The 15250-nt window shown below is 49.4% G+C and overlaps 3 protein-coding genes across 3 annotated transcripts; all 3 read right to left on the reverse strand.

Annotated features, from left to right (window-relative positions):
* Nucleotides 1-580: 580 nt before the first annotated feature.
* On the reverse strand, nucleotides 581-3874 carry ASPWEDRAFT_582839 (putative C6 transcription factor (War1)). The gene is made up of 4 exons (XM_040838377.1): nucleotides 2326-3874; nucleotides 1979-2262; nucleotides 1359-1921; nucleotides 581-1274 (listed from the first exon to the last, which is right to left on the reverse strand). The coding sequence occupies exons 1-4, from the start codon at nucleotides 3720-3722 to the stop codon at nucleotides 786-788; spliced, it is 2733 nt and encodes a 910-aa protein (XP_040688123.1). The 5' UTR covers nucleotides 3723-3874; the 3' UTR covers nucleotides 581-785.
* Nucleotides 3875-4498: 624 nt separating this feature from the next.
* Nucleotides 4499-6695, reverse strand: ASPWEDRAFT_42455 (phosphatidylinositol-3-phosphate-binding ubiquitin-protein ligase). Its single transcript, XM_040835778.1, has 2 exons — nucleotides 5405-6695; nucleotides 4499-5347 (listed from the first exon to the last, which is right to left on the reverse strand). The coding sequence occupies exons 1-2, from the start codon at nucleotides 6368-6370 to the stop codon at nucleotides 4706-4708; spliced, it is 1608 nt and encodes a 535-aa protein (XP_040688124.1). The 5' UTR covers nucleotides 6371-6695; the 3' UTR covers nucleotides 4499-4705.
* A 970-nt stretch (nucleotides 6696-7665) lies between these two features.
* ASPWEDRAFT_52669 (uncharacterized protein) lies at nucleotides 7666-11053 on the reverse strand (the record flags this gene model as incomplete). Its single annotated transcript, XM_040837776.1, has 2 exons — nucleotides 7666-10564; nucleotides 10626-11053. The coding sequence occupies 2 exons, from the start codon at nucleotides 11051-11053 to the stop codon at nucleotides 7666-7668; spliced, it is 3327 nt and encodes a 1108-aa protein (XP_040688125.1).
* Between the last annotated feature and the right edge of the window lie 4197 nt (nucleotides 11054-15250).

A 15250-nucleotide genomic window follows, 5' to 3' on the forward strand; every position in this document is an offset into this window, starting at 1 on the left:
CAGTAAGTGCAGACCGCAGTTTTATCGAGTCCCATTTTCTCCAACTTTGGACTCCAACTTGGCTTTCGTACTCCTTACGGAATATGGCCGGTCCATACTCCTCGATACGTGCCATCTTGTGGGGCTTATGTGCATACGCATGTGGGGTCGCCCCTACCGCCGTGGGGTCGACTGCATAACCTTGTGGGGCTGGTTTTCCCTACCCAAACGAGTGATATACACGGATATTACCCTGCTCTGTCGGATGCGACGACAATTCAATTCGATGATGGAAGAAGAGTCCTGGGGCAAATGGGGAGGATCGTCTTCCGATATTGGACTGGAGTTCGGATCTGCGCCTTTTTTTTTTTGTCTATAAGCGCTCGTCTGATCCATCCATGCGGGGTTTTCTTATAGGTTGATCGATGGTGGTCAAACTATCACCGCTATTTATTGGCTATTTCTTAGTTGGGACTAGACCCGACCACGTCTCATGTCTCATATGTACTGAATCATTGTCACAAATAGATATGCATGATATAATTCAAAAATAGAGTTGAAAATAGAGTCGGGATTCATCCAAATGCCGCTGTCAAGTTTCATCAAGTCTTAGAGAAGATAATAAGGTTTCTATTTCCACGTCAAAAATTGTCACACCATATCAACAGACAAACTCCACGACCCAAACGCCCAGTATAGCCTTCGAGGATATCTAAAATGACTCAAACAAAATAAATCCCAAATGAATGAACAAGAAAGAAAAAAGAAAGAAAAAAGAAAGAAAAAAGAAAGAAAAAAAACGAAAGTTAGAAGTATCCCGCATTCCCATCAAGCGGAAACGTAAGATTGAAAAAGCCATCACCTAGCATATTGCCCAACGCAAACAGATTCTCAGGATCAAACCCGACCTGCATTCCTAGTTCGGGAACAAAGACCCCCTGGTTCGGCGTGGACATGAGCATATTCCCGCTGTTTGGGTCGGGATACCCGGGCATGTCCTGATAGTTTGGATTGCTGAAGGAAGGATAGAACGGGCGAGAATGAGCATGGGAGGCTGAAGAGATAGGAACAGGGGGGTACTGAACCCATTGGTCAGAATCAGTGGCTGCTGTGGTCGTTGTGGCTGTTTCTGGGCCTAGGGGTTGAGATGCCAGGTCCGATGATGCGATGGGTTCGGAAGCGGTGTAGCCTGGTCGAGGCTGGGATGAGGCTGGTCTGGAATTTGGGCGATTTGTAGTAGGTTCTCCCATAGCGACTTCACTAAGAAGGTGGAGAGGGGTGGGACCCATTTTTGCCTGTAAGACATGGTCAATCAGTCAATGCTTTTTCTTCTTCTTCATATGTGGAGATGTAGAACAGAAAAGAGGGAAAGTAGGTACCGGTTGACTCCTTTCTTCGTTGTTCTCCGCCGACTCCCTGATGCTGTTGCATATGCTGAACTGTTTCCCTCCGCCGTCAAATGCCTCCCTCAACGCCACGTGCTGGTCTTTGCGTTTCATAAACCAGCTCCGAAGCAAGTTTAAAACCACCGAGAACTTGGCTGCAGTACGTCCACCGGGATGAGAACCCGCAACCCGGTAACGTTCAAGGACTTTGTCCATGTACCATTCGACTTTCAAACTGGCAGGGTCGATCACTTGTCCAATTCGGGTCTCCGGGGTCGAGACAAGAGAATAAAGTTTAATCAAAGCGACCATTGCATAGGAGGTTCGCGCCAGATTCGAAGTAGGAAAACTGAGGAACGTCCGGGTATCAACGGACGAGACCATATCCAGACAATGGTGGATGGAAGTGAGACAGATAGACAGGGCGTTCATGTGAGCCGCACTAGTGGGGCTTGAATAATCATCTTCTGGTGTTGTTTGCTGGTCATTAGAACCAAATTGCATCGCAGTCTCGTGCATACAGAGGTTTAGTATGTAGTCGGATTGCCTCATTGTTGCTAGACGCCGGATCAGCAAATGGTGATGCTGTAAGAATCATATGTTGGTTTGCTTACCGCAATAAACATCTGGTGGGGTCTCTCTCCTCCATTGATCCAACTGCTTCTCAAAAACTCTCAGGGTATACTGGGTTTTTGGGTCCGAGAAAGATGCGCTGGATCCAAGCTCCTCTGGGGAGAACTGGAAGCCGACTTCTTCAGTGATATGCGAAATTTTAGCCCACTGAATGAGCGCTTTGTCTGATGGCAAAGCGGCAGGGGACTTTTCCAATATCTCAAGACATTCGTCCATATACGGCTGCCATCGTACAAGTAGAACACGCCTCAAGGAAATAGACATTCTGATGGACAAATTAGATCACCAAACCTACCATATAAAGCACAAAACGGGTGGGAAAACATACTGTACGGCTTGTAGATAGCACCCCAGCCAAGCTCTTCGAATTTCTGGCGAATCTGGATCCAACCAAGATGGTTTCCTCCCAAGGATTTCCCTGAGCGACTTGATCGGCTTGCTGGCTACGGTCCTTTGGTTCATCCCAATGTCCATTCCAATCGAAACCCCCAGGTGTACCAATTGATAGAACTTGAGCTCTTCAAAGTTGTCGGGCGGTATGTACCAGTTGCAGGATACTAATATCGCCTGCACCAGCTCCAATGACTTTTCGCCCTTCACCACAGTACGCTCCGCGATGATTTTATAAAAGTCGTCGATAAGGGGCATCTGCAACTCGGGTTGGAAAGGCCCCATAGAAACAGCTACAATTGCTTGCAACAAAACTGGCTTGGTCCTCCGTACATCCTCCATTCGCGTTCCAGCGGGAAACACCACGACGGGTAGCTGGGGGGCCATATCCTCGACATATCGATCGAACGCTTGAGACGCAATATGCGCGGTGACCAAGCCACGATCGATCATATCAACAAATTCTTTAGTCTCTGTTTTCGGGGCATTGTCCAAAGTGAACCAAGTATTCTGCCACCGCTTCGAGGACGAGGACGTCTGGTCGCGCATTCTCTCTGCAGCGGAGGGGCTATCCTGGCGGGGGTATGCAGGGGGCGGGGGCGGATGCCCATTTTCTCTTGGATCTTTCATCTCCCCGCTATAACGCCGTTTGGTCCCCGCCACACTGGCCGGAGAACCCAGAGTCGAAGGAGGTCCATTTGAAACATTCTGCTTCGACGCAAGCCACCGTCGTCCATGATGCTCTTCCCGCTGTGGTAACCCAGTATTACCCTGATCGAATAGCGCATCACCGCCCTGCGAGGCCTGCAAACTAGCAGTCAACGCATCAATCTTCCTCTCCAACTCCGCAACCCGACTATCCGTCTTCTTCTGGCGCTTGCGAGTCGGCGCAGTCACGACACAAGCTCTCCCAGCCTTCGCGCACCGTTTACACGACGGTCCGTTGGGATTGATAGGGTCAGGCTCGCATCGAACTTTGAGCTGTCGGCATGCTTCACATGCACGAGGTCGTTTCAGATCGGCGTACGGGTCATTTGGATCGGTCGACTCCAGTCGATGAAAGCCCGGAATGACGGGGCTGGCGCTTTGTCCTGCTTGATATAGTGGATGCGATCCCTGCGGTTGACCGCCAGTCGTGTTGTAGTACGCATGGTTACCTGACTCGCGTGCGAAGTGCGAGGGAGGGTCCGGATAGTCGCTCGCCGTTGTATGGGCGGAGGTGACAGTATCGTCCTGTGCTGATGCAGGGGATGCGATGTAAGAATGTCTTGTATCTGCTCCTCCAGTAGCAGGGCTATGATCGCTAGGAGGGCGCAGGCGTGGATCGATCTCCATCGAGTTGCGGGGACAGATGCGGGCAAGCTGTAGGAATGTGTGTCAGTCACGTTACCCGACATGGTTGCGACAGAAAGCAGACGAGCTCCAGCTTAAGCTGGAGCTCGTGCTGGTATTCGCAGGGGAATAGAAGAAAGCCATCGGTTCCATCACAGGGGTGTTTGGGGGTATATGAGGAAACGCAAGCTGCGCGTACCTAGCCGTTTGCTCAGGTCGGAAAGACGGTCGGTCGGTCGCCGATGACCGACACGCGGGCGAAGGACGTCGTTGACCTGGAGATAAGATGACAACTATTGGTGTAAGGTTAAAGAATGGGGCGAGAACACTGTCGCATGTAGTCGCGGAATTTTAGAATGACAGTAGAGTGGGTGGAGATGAAATTCAGAGATTGTGAGTGACGATGATGAAAGAGCCTGAAAGAGTTGGGGCGAGAGAAAAAAAAGGATCGCGGGGACAGCGATGATTCGACAGCCGGACATAACGGACTCAAGGGCTGAATTGATGAAATTGTACATTTGTTGTTGCTCATTATTAGTCTATCTGGTTCTATTTTGTGCTGCATATCTACCAAATACCATTTAACGTGCCTAGATGTAAAATGAACGGTGTTGAAGGCATTGATTGGCATCATATCATCGGTGAGATCATTGCTGACATTGCATTCAACACCGACTCGGTGAATTCAAAATCGGAGATAGATAATATTCAAATACACAGTCAGCTTATCATTTGTTTTGATAACTACCGCGGCTAAAAAGGGCTCATATAGAGAAGGACGCTCAATTTAAATGAAAGAATATATAACCCTGAGAAAAAGCAAAAATGGCAAACAACCACGCCATCCCTCAACGCCTGCAAAAGGTATATCGACTTGAAATTGGGGGGATATCGACAAGATAACAAAGCGTAAAAAAGCAGCACGCCAAACCCTTAGCAACAAAGGACAATTGAATAGAGATCCATCATAACCAAGCCTTCTTCCATCAAGAGACTTTGTGGACTGGACACTCCTTCTTCCGCTCAAACCATTCAATAATGCATCGCTTGTGGAACTTGCATAAGCACTCCAGTCGTACCAGCGGCTGACCAACCTCGTAATCTTCCATGCAAATCGTACACTCCTGCATCCCACCTTCCTGTGCTAGACAGTCCTTTTCGGTGGCGGTGAAAGCTATCATTCGAACTGGTAGGGCAGGAGGTTGCGTCGCTGGGCTACCAGTCTGAGACGATGAGCGTGATCGCGAGCCATGACTGTCAATACACTCGCGGATATGGGCCTCTCGCTCATCCTCGTTCCCGCCATCGCCTAGTGCGGGGAGTCTGCGGTTGCAAATGGGACAAAGGTCGCGCTCATCAACACGAGGGCGTTGTATAATGGGGTTACGCCAGGATCTCGGCGGGGACAAGCTGCTACCTTCACTCGTTAGGGGTGGTAGAGGCCGGTGCGATGATGTTTGGGCTAGGAAGGAACGCGCCGATGAATGCATAGACGAAGATGGATATTGCGAAGCCGACGAAGCTCGGAACCGCATTGGACGCTCTTGAAAACTCGTGCCAAACCCGCTAAAGGAGGGATAGTCATTCGCCCCAACAGTCCTCCGCCCTGGGCGCGTAGAATCCTCTGACTGGAAATTGTCAGCTTCATGATGAATAACAGACCAAGAGAAGATATGAAAACTTACAAAGATACCACTCGGCGTTTGCCTTGTCGGCGTCGACATGGAATGATAAGATCGATGTCGAGACTGATTCGGTTGAACCAGGTATGATCCTTGCATCCAACTTGCACCAGACCCATACTCACCATTGGCTCGGAGGGTGGTATACCCACGAGGTGGTTCTGGGTTCGGGTCAGGAACACATGGATTGCAGAGTCGCACCTCCTCGCCACCACCCAGTGCCGGGTTAATGGCAGTTGGAGGTTGGGCAGAGCCCTCTGCCTCAAGATCAATGATCTGCGATGTGCGGGGTGGTATGATAGCCGACTTTGGCGAGCGATTCAAATCCGGTGGACGAACAATATACTGTCTGGGAATCGTGATGCGATGAGGCGAGCAAGACGCACATACGACACGTCCGCATTTCCGACAGTGATGTTTCCGAAACCAGAAGCTAAACACTGTCGCGCATATAGGGCATTCCGTAACTTCAGAGTCAGGCTGCCACCGGGGCAGCGCGCACTCCATATATCCACTATTGTTCCCTTCCTGTGGCCGCGGACCCTGGCTATCAGTCGACCGGCGAGGCGATGGTGCTGGTGGCGAGGACGACAATTCGATCGGCGTAGCTTTCGAAGAACCAGGTATATCAGATTCAGGTCGCACGTGCGATGGCAGCAGCGAAATAGGCCTGCTACTTGCCCCTGCTCGACTGCTCGACCCCTGTTCTATCACCGTCTCGGACCTTGGTCGTCTCGGACAAGCATCGCCATCCGGGTTCGTCAATCTTCTCTTGCGATCCGGCACAGTGAGAGTGGCCCGCCTCCTCTCTGTCTGCATATCCAATCCAGGGACATCCCTTGCCCTTAAACTATCCGAACGTGCTGCATGAGACCTGATACCAGCACCAGGGACCGGGGCGGAGAAAGCGGCGGAGGCAGTAGCGGGTGTAGAGGAAGCGGAGGAGGCAGAACTCGACAACGACGACATTAACCTAGGACAAGGATTATGCGAGGGGAATCTCAAATCTGGGTGTCTTCCTATCGCTGGAGAGGAGACCAATCTCCGCCGTTTAGACGACGGACCGTCATTGACTGCGTGGCGAGGGGGGTCCAGGGTGGTTGAGCAACAGGAAAGACGTCGTTGAAAACACCGATAGCGAAGGCAGATATAAGAAAATTAATAGATAACGCTTTGACAATGACGTTGTACTCCTATCAAAGGATGTTGTGTGTCACGCGAAACTGCAACGAAGGGAGATGACCAGACACAAGGCTTATCTAACGGCGGATTCGGGGATAACCAAGTGGTGTCTCGTGACGATGGATTCAATCCCTCGCAGTATTGGCCTGTCCAGCAAAGGCGTCACCACGAAGAATAATTTGTTATCTAAAAGCGCAAATCAAGAGCCGCTAGATGGAGGGGGAGGGGAGGAAGTTTGAAATGTAGAAGATGAAAATGCGTGGTTTGTAAGGGCCGTGAAACGCAGGCGTGCCTTACGCTACCGAGGATTTGCCGCGGGGTTATGAAGGTGGAACCGCGACTGGACTGACACAACATTTGCAAAGCATTTTCATTAGGAGGCTGTTTTAAAGTTGGAATGATGAGAAATGAGCAAAGAGCAGGTAGTTTTTTTTATGATGATAGTGTCAGAAGATCGATTTCATAAACTATAAATGAGTTCTGACTGTAGTGTGACAATATATATCATCGTGCCTCAGCAGTATGTACATGTTCTTGGATGGTCAATGATAAGGAGATCAACAAACATTTTGTTCAACACAAATAACGAAACAATAAAAATGTCCTAAAAATTATGTATAAAATATTACTGTATCCTTATGTTAATTAACAAGCCCAAGTTGCTCAGCCCATGCTGATATAGTTAAAAAAAATATTATCCCCAAACAGATAATACATGAATCAAAAGCTTCCAAGCAAGATGTACAAAATACAAAAATGAGCCCTCGGCGCAGCAGACCTTTCCCAGCCGTGTATTACTTGCTGGCAGAAGGGGGTTGAAAAAGATACACAAAGACAAGACCATTCGCCCACGCTGACCCTGGGCGCACACACTCAATAAAGTGATCAAATTGCATATCGCAAACGCCAGGATGCAGACTTTTATCGCAATGTAAAAAGGAAATTCGTGATCTTGACATCGAAGACGAGCAGATTGGTGGAGAGGAGTGTAGAAAGGCGATGGGGTATAGCGTAGAGTAGGTATAGGCGAGTGCATTTATGTCGATTTGCAGAAGAACAAGGCACAGTCATCCGGCCCTGAATTAATGCTCTGACTCCGTGTGATCAATCGGCTCATCCACGAGCTCAGCGGTACTGCTCGTAAAAGAAGGCTCATCAGGACCGGCCTCATGGATATTGTCTCGGGCTCGATACTGAGCGACATAGCCCATGCTTGACGGTCGGTCCCGGGTTCTCGTGCTAGCACTCCGTCCAATGTGATGGCTTGATGTGGAGGAGGGTGCGGTAGAAGCGATGGAAAAGCCCCGATCTCGAGAGGGGGAACTGTTAGCACTGAATGGTAGCCGACCGGTACCCGAAGATGGTTGAAGTAAGGTCGATGTATCCTGGGAGGGTTCAAGATGCCGGCTGGTGTCCCTGGACTCCCCGGCCACGGCTTCCGCAACTGCTGGGAGGTTTTGTTGTGATACATCCTCCATTTCTTGATCCATCGATCCTGAAGAACCTTTTCGCTTGGAACTCCGTCTTGGAATAGAAGGCGCCGGCTCCAAGACCACCGATGGTGCTTGCGAGCTACGATGCGACCCCATACGACTAGGAAGTTCGATATCGCCGACAGGACCAACTTCAGGCAGTGTTGCCGGAGCTGTGCTAGGTTGCTTGTTCCCTTCCCCTTCCGAATCGTGGTATTGATCTGTTTCGGGAGCCTGGCGGGGGTTGCCCGCCGCGGCTGATTCCTCGGGTTCATCCCTGTACGGTTCGTTGAAACTTTCGCCTTCTACGAACATACCCGGCGGAGGTGCTCTCGCACTACGCACCACTTCAAACCCCTTCCCTTTCTCCTTGGTCTTTCCATTGAACAGGTTTCGGAACCAGCCAGTTGCAGAAGAGACAGGACCAGTAGGATCAGCTGGACCCGTCTTCAATTTACGAGTGCCAGTGTGGGATAGTGGGGGTCCGCGCACCCGGTAGTAGAAGTCAACTTCACGCACAGCATAGTCTTTCCTTGGTTGTCGAGAATCGTCAAAGTCAAGATCATCCTTGGGCGCTGGGATGTAAGCCGGGATGGGAGTAGCCCTGCCAGATACCGATGGGCCTTCAATTTCGTCATCTTGGTCACCATGGTTGACCGACTTCTGAGCACCCGCCGAGCCCCCTCTGCTTTTAGGCAGAGAACCCGTTTCCACAGCTTTCCTTGGGAGCCTGGGAGGTCGGTAGTAGGGATCATTTTGCTGAAGAGAAAATGCTGGACCGCTTTTGGGAGAATTGCTTCCTGCCGTCTGGTAACCAGCGCCGTAGAAGGTAGCATTGCCTCCCATTGTTGTAGGAGTGTACATCCCACTGCTATTAGCTCGACTATGAGTTCCTTGTGCACTTGGCGACTCGTAGGCCGCACTGACCCTGCCATCGCTTGCTGCTGCGCGGTTCAAAAGTAGGGCGGAGCTTCCTGAAAGACTCCTTGGCCTTGACCCTTCAAACTGCGATGACATTCGTTCATCTGAGTGTGCTAACATCGCAGCCTCTGAGCCCATGCTTTGACGTGTCCCGACTTCACGTCTGGGTACACGGCGGGAAAGCTGACGCATGCCAAACACCTTGGTAAGACCACCACGAGTGGCAGCGCCCTGGTAGCCACCAGCGCCAGCGAGTCGCGCTATCACCTCAATCAGGGTTTGTAAAGCATTCAAGCAGAATCCAAAGACGAGGACCAAGGCATGCAGGAAAAGGATGACATAGCCTATCCATCCTCGTGCAGCTTCCGAGACATCAAGAGAAGGAACAAAAGCAACGCTGAGCAGTATCGTCAAAAATCGGACTATAGAGAAGCAGGTGTGGTAGAAGTTCATAGAGGTCGGTGGAGGATAGGGTCGGAATGCAACGAGGGTAAGCAAGAAAACAACTTCGCAAATCGCCAGAAGAACTATCTGGGCGATTCCCGATGGTTGAAGGGCGCCAATAGCGACACCGCGCGCAAAGGAAATGATGATAGGAACAACCGCAAAAGCCGCAGCATCGTCGCAAAAGGTGTTGTAGAGTGGGCCATACAGCAGCACCGTCGTCAAATCATCAAAGAGGTAGGATTTCGGACGAGTGCTTGCAATCAGCCGGATCGTCCAGAGAGCAAAGGCTATCAGTATTAGGATGACTATAACAGCCAAAACGACACAATATACTGGAGAGTCACCGGCTATGACTAGCTGAAAGAAAGACATCGAGATGAGCGGTAGAAAAAGAAAGTTAAACACAATCCGAACAATATTGCCAACAGTAAATGGCATGTTCTTTGAACGAAGGTCTTCCTCCGGAATATTGGCAATTTCGCGATGGAGCCAGCGAAAAGCGAACGCAAGCTGAATCACAAGGGTGATGGCAACCACAATAACAAGCAGCCAGACCATCATTCCAGGCCAAATATCGCGGCCCGCATCCATGCCGACGTACTGTTCCAGTCGGTCCAGGCCATAGGAGGTAGTATTGATGGAATAAATACCATCCACAACTGGGTTTTGCTCATGGCCTGGATTCAGAAAGCTTTGGTTGAACATGAGGACGGACCAGGCAGCTTGACTGACGACAGGTTGATAATAACCAGGGTATTTCAAGGTTAGCGCGCCTGTTAACACCACGAACTGTAAGTACTGTAGGCAATCTCCAAATCCAGGGGTAACAAGACGGATAACATCCTCATCACGACCGTAATTGCTGGTCCAGCGGAAAGGATCAGTAGTGCCCCAAGGACTGTAAATCGCGGCAGTTATAGTAGCAACCCCTACCAGGATGAGAATAACCAGAGGAACATAGGCCAGAGCGTTCTTAAGAGTCGATCCAAGGTCCGGGGTTATGTCAACCGATATACAACCGAGAACGGTGGCAGCAGCATCGCCCGATTTGATCCTGATTTTTGATGCAAAAGTAGCGAAATGAAATGACGAGAGCATGTCATGTTGAACGGAGAAAGCACGTAATGCGTCCAAGTTGCTCCTGTGAACATTTTCGGGTGAGTGGTTATACAGAAGAGTAATTCCAAGTAGGGAGCACTCACGAATTAGCGTAAAATACAGGGCCGAGCGGGCATTCCCCTTGAGAGAGGGAGGTGCAAAACCTAGATGGCTCACTATAAGGGGTGAAAGTGAGCACATCGACATCCGTCAAAAGCGTGCTGTACTTGTTGTTGTCCCTGTCCAAATCCTGAATCTTTCCTGCAGTATAACTGGCATTTGACCATTTCGAATCACTAGGGGATGGATAAGACGATCCATCATCCGTGCCGGAAACATTGCCGTAAACTGTGATATTGAGAGGACGGAGGGGGTCCTCCAAATCGAAGGTGACGGCCACGTCTAAAGGAACAAACTGAAGCTGAAGCGGGTCGGAATGAATGACGCTTTCGCCCAAACAGTTATCGAAATCCACCAGCACAGCGTAGGTGGAAGACACCAAAGACATGAACACCACAATGATCATCCACATTATCCCGCCATCGAATCTCCAAGACCAAGGCCGTCGCCGCCGTCGGGAAGTATCTCGCCATCGTCGTCGACCTTGAAAAACACATCTTCCACCTTCTATGAACTCAGAGCCTTGTCGAGATGAAGAATCCGACGTATTCTGCCATCTTGCACCGTGATCTCGACACATCACGACCGTTTCGCGTAAATGGGATGACCTCCTCGGGGAGGTCAGCCCCCTATCAGACGATTCAATCCACGTTGTTACCGATAATGCCTAATATATCAACGGCTGCCTAATCTGCCCGCACGGCAGAAACCTCCCATATGAAGGATATCGGGGGGTCGAAGGAAGGACGGCGGAGGTGGAGGTCGGCGACAGAGCGGACAGACAAGAGAATCCCGAATCGCAGGTTCGACAGTGGTTCCAAAGCGAGGGATAGATGACAGGTCACTCCTCTCTGTATCCTCCCCAAATTCGGTAATGTTCTTTTGATGATCAGGGGATGCGACACATAACTCTGGGAAGCGCGGGGGAGCACAAGGGTCGGGGATGACAAGAGGCGTAAACACGGAGAAGGTGATCGGGGGCGGAATAGCGCAAAAAAAAAGTTGTTTTAAAAAGCCGTCAAGGGCGGGACTTTGTCTTCAGGCCGGCAGCAAGCATGGATGGAAAGAATGGAGAAACAAAAAAGAAGAAGGGTGTCAGAAAGAAAAAAGCAAGCAAAACGAAGAAAAAGAAAAAAAGGCTGGAATGCGAATAAGATCCAGCTGCTTCTACCTTAGCGGTACCCGCCTGTCGTCTTGGGCTTGGAGGCTGAGCATCCTTCTCCCTCTTGAGCGGTTGAGTGGCTTTCGATTCTAATCTTGGAAACGCACACCCAATCAATCGAGGACCGGCTAAAAACACACACAATCGAACAGCTGTTTTCCTTTCACCAGCCTCAGCTGGGTTCCCACTTTGTGTCTGAGATGCTCCCCGACTGTCTCAGCCGTTGTCACTATTCTTATTTCTGGTCGCTATTATTATTATTGCCGTGGAAGATCATTCGGAATTTGTCACTCTAACCACTAACTAACCAACTAACCACCACCACCAGAGGGGCTCTCTCAACCGACATGCTATCGTTTAGCTGTCCATTTCTCCATACTGTGGACTAGTTGGGACTTCAGGAGCATACGCAGAATTCTACGACCCCTCCCCGCGTCACCCTGATGGTGTGCAATAGTCTCATCCACTCGTCTATTAGTCCAAGGACGACAGGTTGGCATATTATTGGAAAATCTATCGCTGTTATTATTGACAGTTCATCTGCGAGGAAGCTGTCAGACTGCTATACTGACTAACAATTAATGACCCAGTTAATTTGAGCTAATACGAGTTTCAATTTAGCCAATGAAACATGGCAATATGGAACAAGAACCATGATGGGGCATTACTACCGGCGATGAAACTCCCATTCAGCCGGTTTTTGCAACTATAATAGCGGTGTGTTGATAATGCCTTTATGTTCAAAACACCGATCGAAATAATTCAATCGGCTAATCTAAGTACCAAACTAACTCTAAGTTTCTAAAAACAAACCCGTATTGGTCTTGGTGGGTGGGCTTGATAAAGAGTCAAAATTAGTACTGCATGATAATGTCATGACTATACCTACTTGCATATAGACTGAATCGATGTACAGCAAGGTAGTCTATCTGCAAGCAATTGTTGTTCGACCAGAAATAAGCCCCTTTGCCATGCGAAGCATCTTACTGCTCCATCGAAGTGGGCAGTCAGTCAAGGGCGTCATTCATGCCGGGGAATAATGATTCGCATCTGACATGTCTCATGAACTATATGAAGCTTACTGCGTTGATATACAAAGTAGCTTTTATGGCTTTAATAATTTGCCAAGTTGATAGTGCCGGGTTATGAATAGCATGCTGTAAAATAGCATATCTTGGCCTCAGGGATAGTCCTACACTAAGTTTACAGACAGCTGTCGTTTTCTTTGGCTGATCCATGGGACCATGCATTTGATTAGTATGCGAACAGAATTACCTTTGGATGACAAGTCAGTAAACTCAACAATTAGTTACCGATAAAGATCTAGATCATTCTGGACATTCCAGAATACCTTGGATGGCCTCCTAACATGATGGGAGACTAGGGGGGTTGTGTATATCACCTTAGTGTATGCATAATTCCAAGGTAGGAATAGGAAGCATGCGCCGGGATCAATGGAATAGGAAAGCCGGTAAACAAGTATTCTACAAGTACGACAGTAACGCTGCGCTACGTTCTACAGGGGTGGTTTTGGGCAATGGGACGCCTGATGCTTTTTCTTTTTCGCGCGGGTACTACCGAGTATATTTAGACGTGAACAACCTGGCCGTTACTTCATCTGCCAATGACTTTTCAATAACCTGTAGATTGTCACTCAACACTAGAGTGGCTTAGCCGACTGTCGCCCATAAGTGTAGTACTAATGCATCCGCGTATTCAGTGGATATGGAGAACGTGTCTGTCAAGCTTTTTGCTGCTTTAACGCCGATGGGTCAGAATTTATGCGGCAGGGGGCCGCATCCTCGAAACTAACTCATGAACGCGCGTTTAGACCATTGAAAGGGAAGATAATTCAATAGCATACTGCTCTTGACACGGATATGGATGCAAATAGTACGGAGGATCTCAATTGAAAAAATCATGGAAGATGTGCACCAGTCCCGTTGCTGACTGCAGCAGGGAGATCGTTACATCATAATCTGCAGTTTAGAGGTCGACAGTAAAAGGAAATGATAGTCAATAATTGACGATGAGGTCATATATACTCCGTGCGACAAAAACTAATTCATCCATAGATCAGTGGCTGGAGATTTGCTTTCGTTACCCCTGTATGAGCGACACGGAACGGCTAGGTATTGAACGGGAAACCATTGAACTAATCCACTCTGGATGATACCTGCTATTTTGTCTGAACAACTGCCTATTCCATCCATGTCTTAAAAGTAGCAGAATCGACCCTCTTGATAACGGCATGATTGGCAAAAATAACACTACTAACTGTGCTACAATTGTCCAAATGCCCTTTGTCTTTTGGAAGCACTTGGCGATCCCCGTCGCCTTAGGCCAATGGCTGGGATTGGGTCGGCGGGCGCAGCCCCTCGCGTCATCGCTCATTGGCCTTGCGGGCGGCCCAAGGTTCAGAGGGTTCGAGTGGCTCGTCAGCGGCCCACTCAGAATCACCAGCTCGACTGGGATAGTGCGGGGCCTGACCCTGAATGGGTTTAGTGCCGTTTCAAGATGAGGTTTGAGCTCCAACAAACGGAGAGACCAAGTGGGCCGCTTTGTTGTTTGACCAAAGATTGATCGGTCCTCAGGCCTCAGATGGATAAGGAGGCAGAGACAGTGCTGGGTTAGTGATGGTGTTGTTACTACCCAAGTATCACCGTCCGCGTAATTTTGGATTTGTTGCCATCAAAGTGGAAGTGCTGCCACTGTCTGGTTCTTTTTAATGTCCATGAAACTAGTCATATCTCCCTCGTGGTGATGGGGCAGTTAAAGACCAGTTGGTGTAACGTAGGCTGGTTGATAATAAGATAGGTAATAGCTGTGTGTGTGTGTGTGTGTGTGTGTGTGTGTGTGTGTGTGTATCTGGCATATATTATACTCCGTAGGTTTCCCCAGAGCATGTGCCACGTGATTGACAAATAAACACCAAAAACGCCTATCTCGACCGCATAATTTGGGACGCCGTACGGTATGTGGTAGCTATCTTCAAGTGATAAAGGTCGGCGGCAAAGTAGTACCTCACATACTCCAGTTTTGGTGCGGAGATCCTTCAGCCTAGGTACCCGTGCTTGGTCGCCGCCGAAAGAACAGCAACTTTGGTAACTACCCAAATAACCTGCCAACGTCCGTCGCTTTTTCTTTTTCTTTTTGATCCTTCTTTCTTCCTATTTTCAACTTATTGGGTCTAGTAAGGACGGTCGAGTAAGCAGTTATCTGTTCCTTTAGTAGCAGAGCTGCTGCTGCTGGACACCCTGGCAGTCTCCTCCCTCCTTCTCTTGCCATCTCCCAGTCGACTCCTCCCTCTCTCCCTTGTCTCTCTTGTCTCTCTCTACCCCCCTCCTCTCTCCGGCCTCCGCCCTCCAGCAACAACTTTTTGGTGAGAATAAGCCGCTTTGTGTTCCCGTCAACCCAAATCCCCTGAAGTGCCCCTTCTTTATGTGC

This window comes from Aspergillus wentii (genome assembly GCF_001890725.1).
Source record: "Aspergillus wentii DTO 134E9 unplaced genomic scaffold ASPWEscaffold_5, whole genome shotgun sequence".
Lineage (NCBI taxonomy): Eukaryota > Fungi > Ascomycota > Eurotiomycetes > Eurotiales > Aspergillaceae > Aspergillus > Aspergillus wentii.

Excerpts from the sequence above, each read along its gene's own strand:
- ASPWEDRAFT_582839 (XM_040838377.1), bottom strand. The coding sequence starts at position 3,722 with ATGGAGATCGATCCACGCCTGCGCCCTCCTAGCGATCATAGCCCTGCT. Across the intron at positions 1,922-1,978 it reads CCCACCAGATGTTTATTGCG|CAACAATGAGGCAATCCGAC; the intron begins GTAAGCAAACCA and ends TCCGGCGTCTAG. Across the intron at positions 1,275-1,358 it reads ACGAAGAAAGGAGTCAACCG|GCAAAAATGGGTCCCACCCC; the intron begins GTACCTACTTTC and ends CATGTCTTACAG.
- ASPWEDRAFT_42455 (XM_040835778.1), bottom strand. The coding sequence starts at position 6,370 with ATGTCGTCGTTGTCGAGTTCTGCCTCCTCCGCTTCCTCTACACCCGCT. Across the intron at positions 5,348-5,404 it reads AAACGCCGAGTGGTATCTTT|TCAGAGGATTCTACGCGCCC; the intron begins GTAAGTTTTCAT and ends GACAATTTCCAG.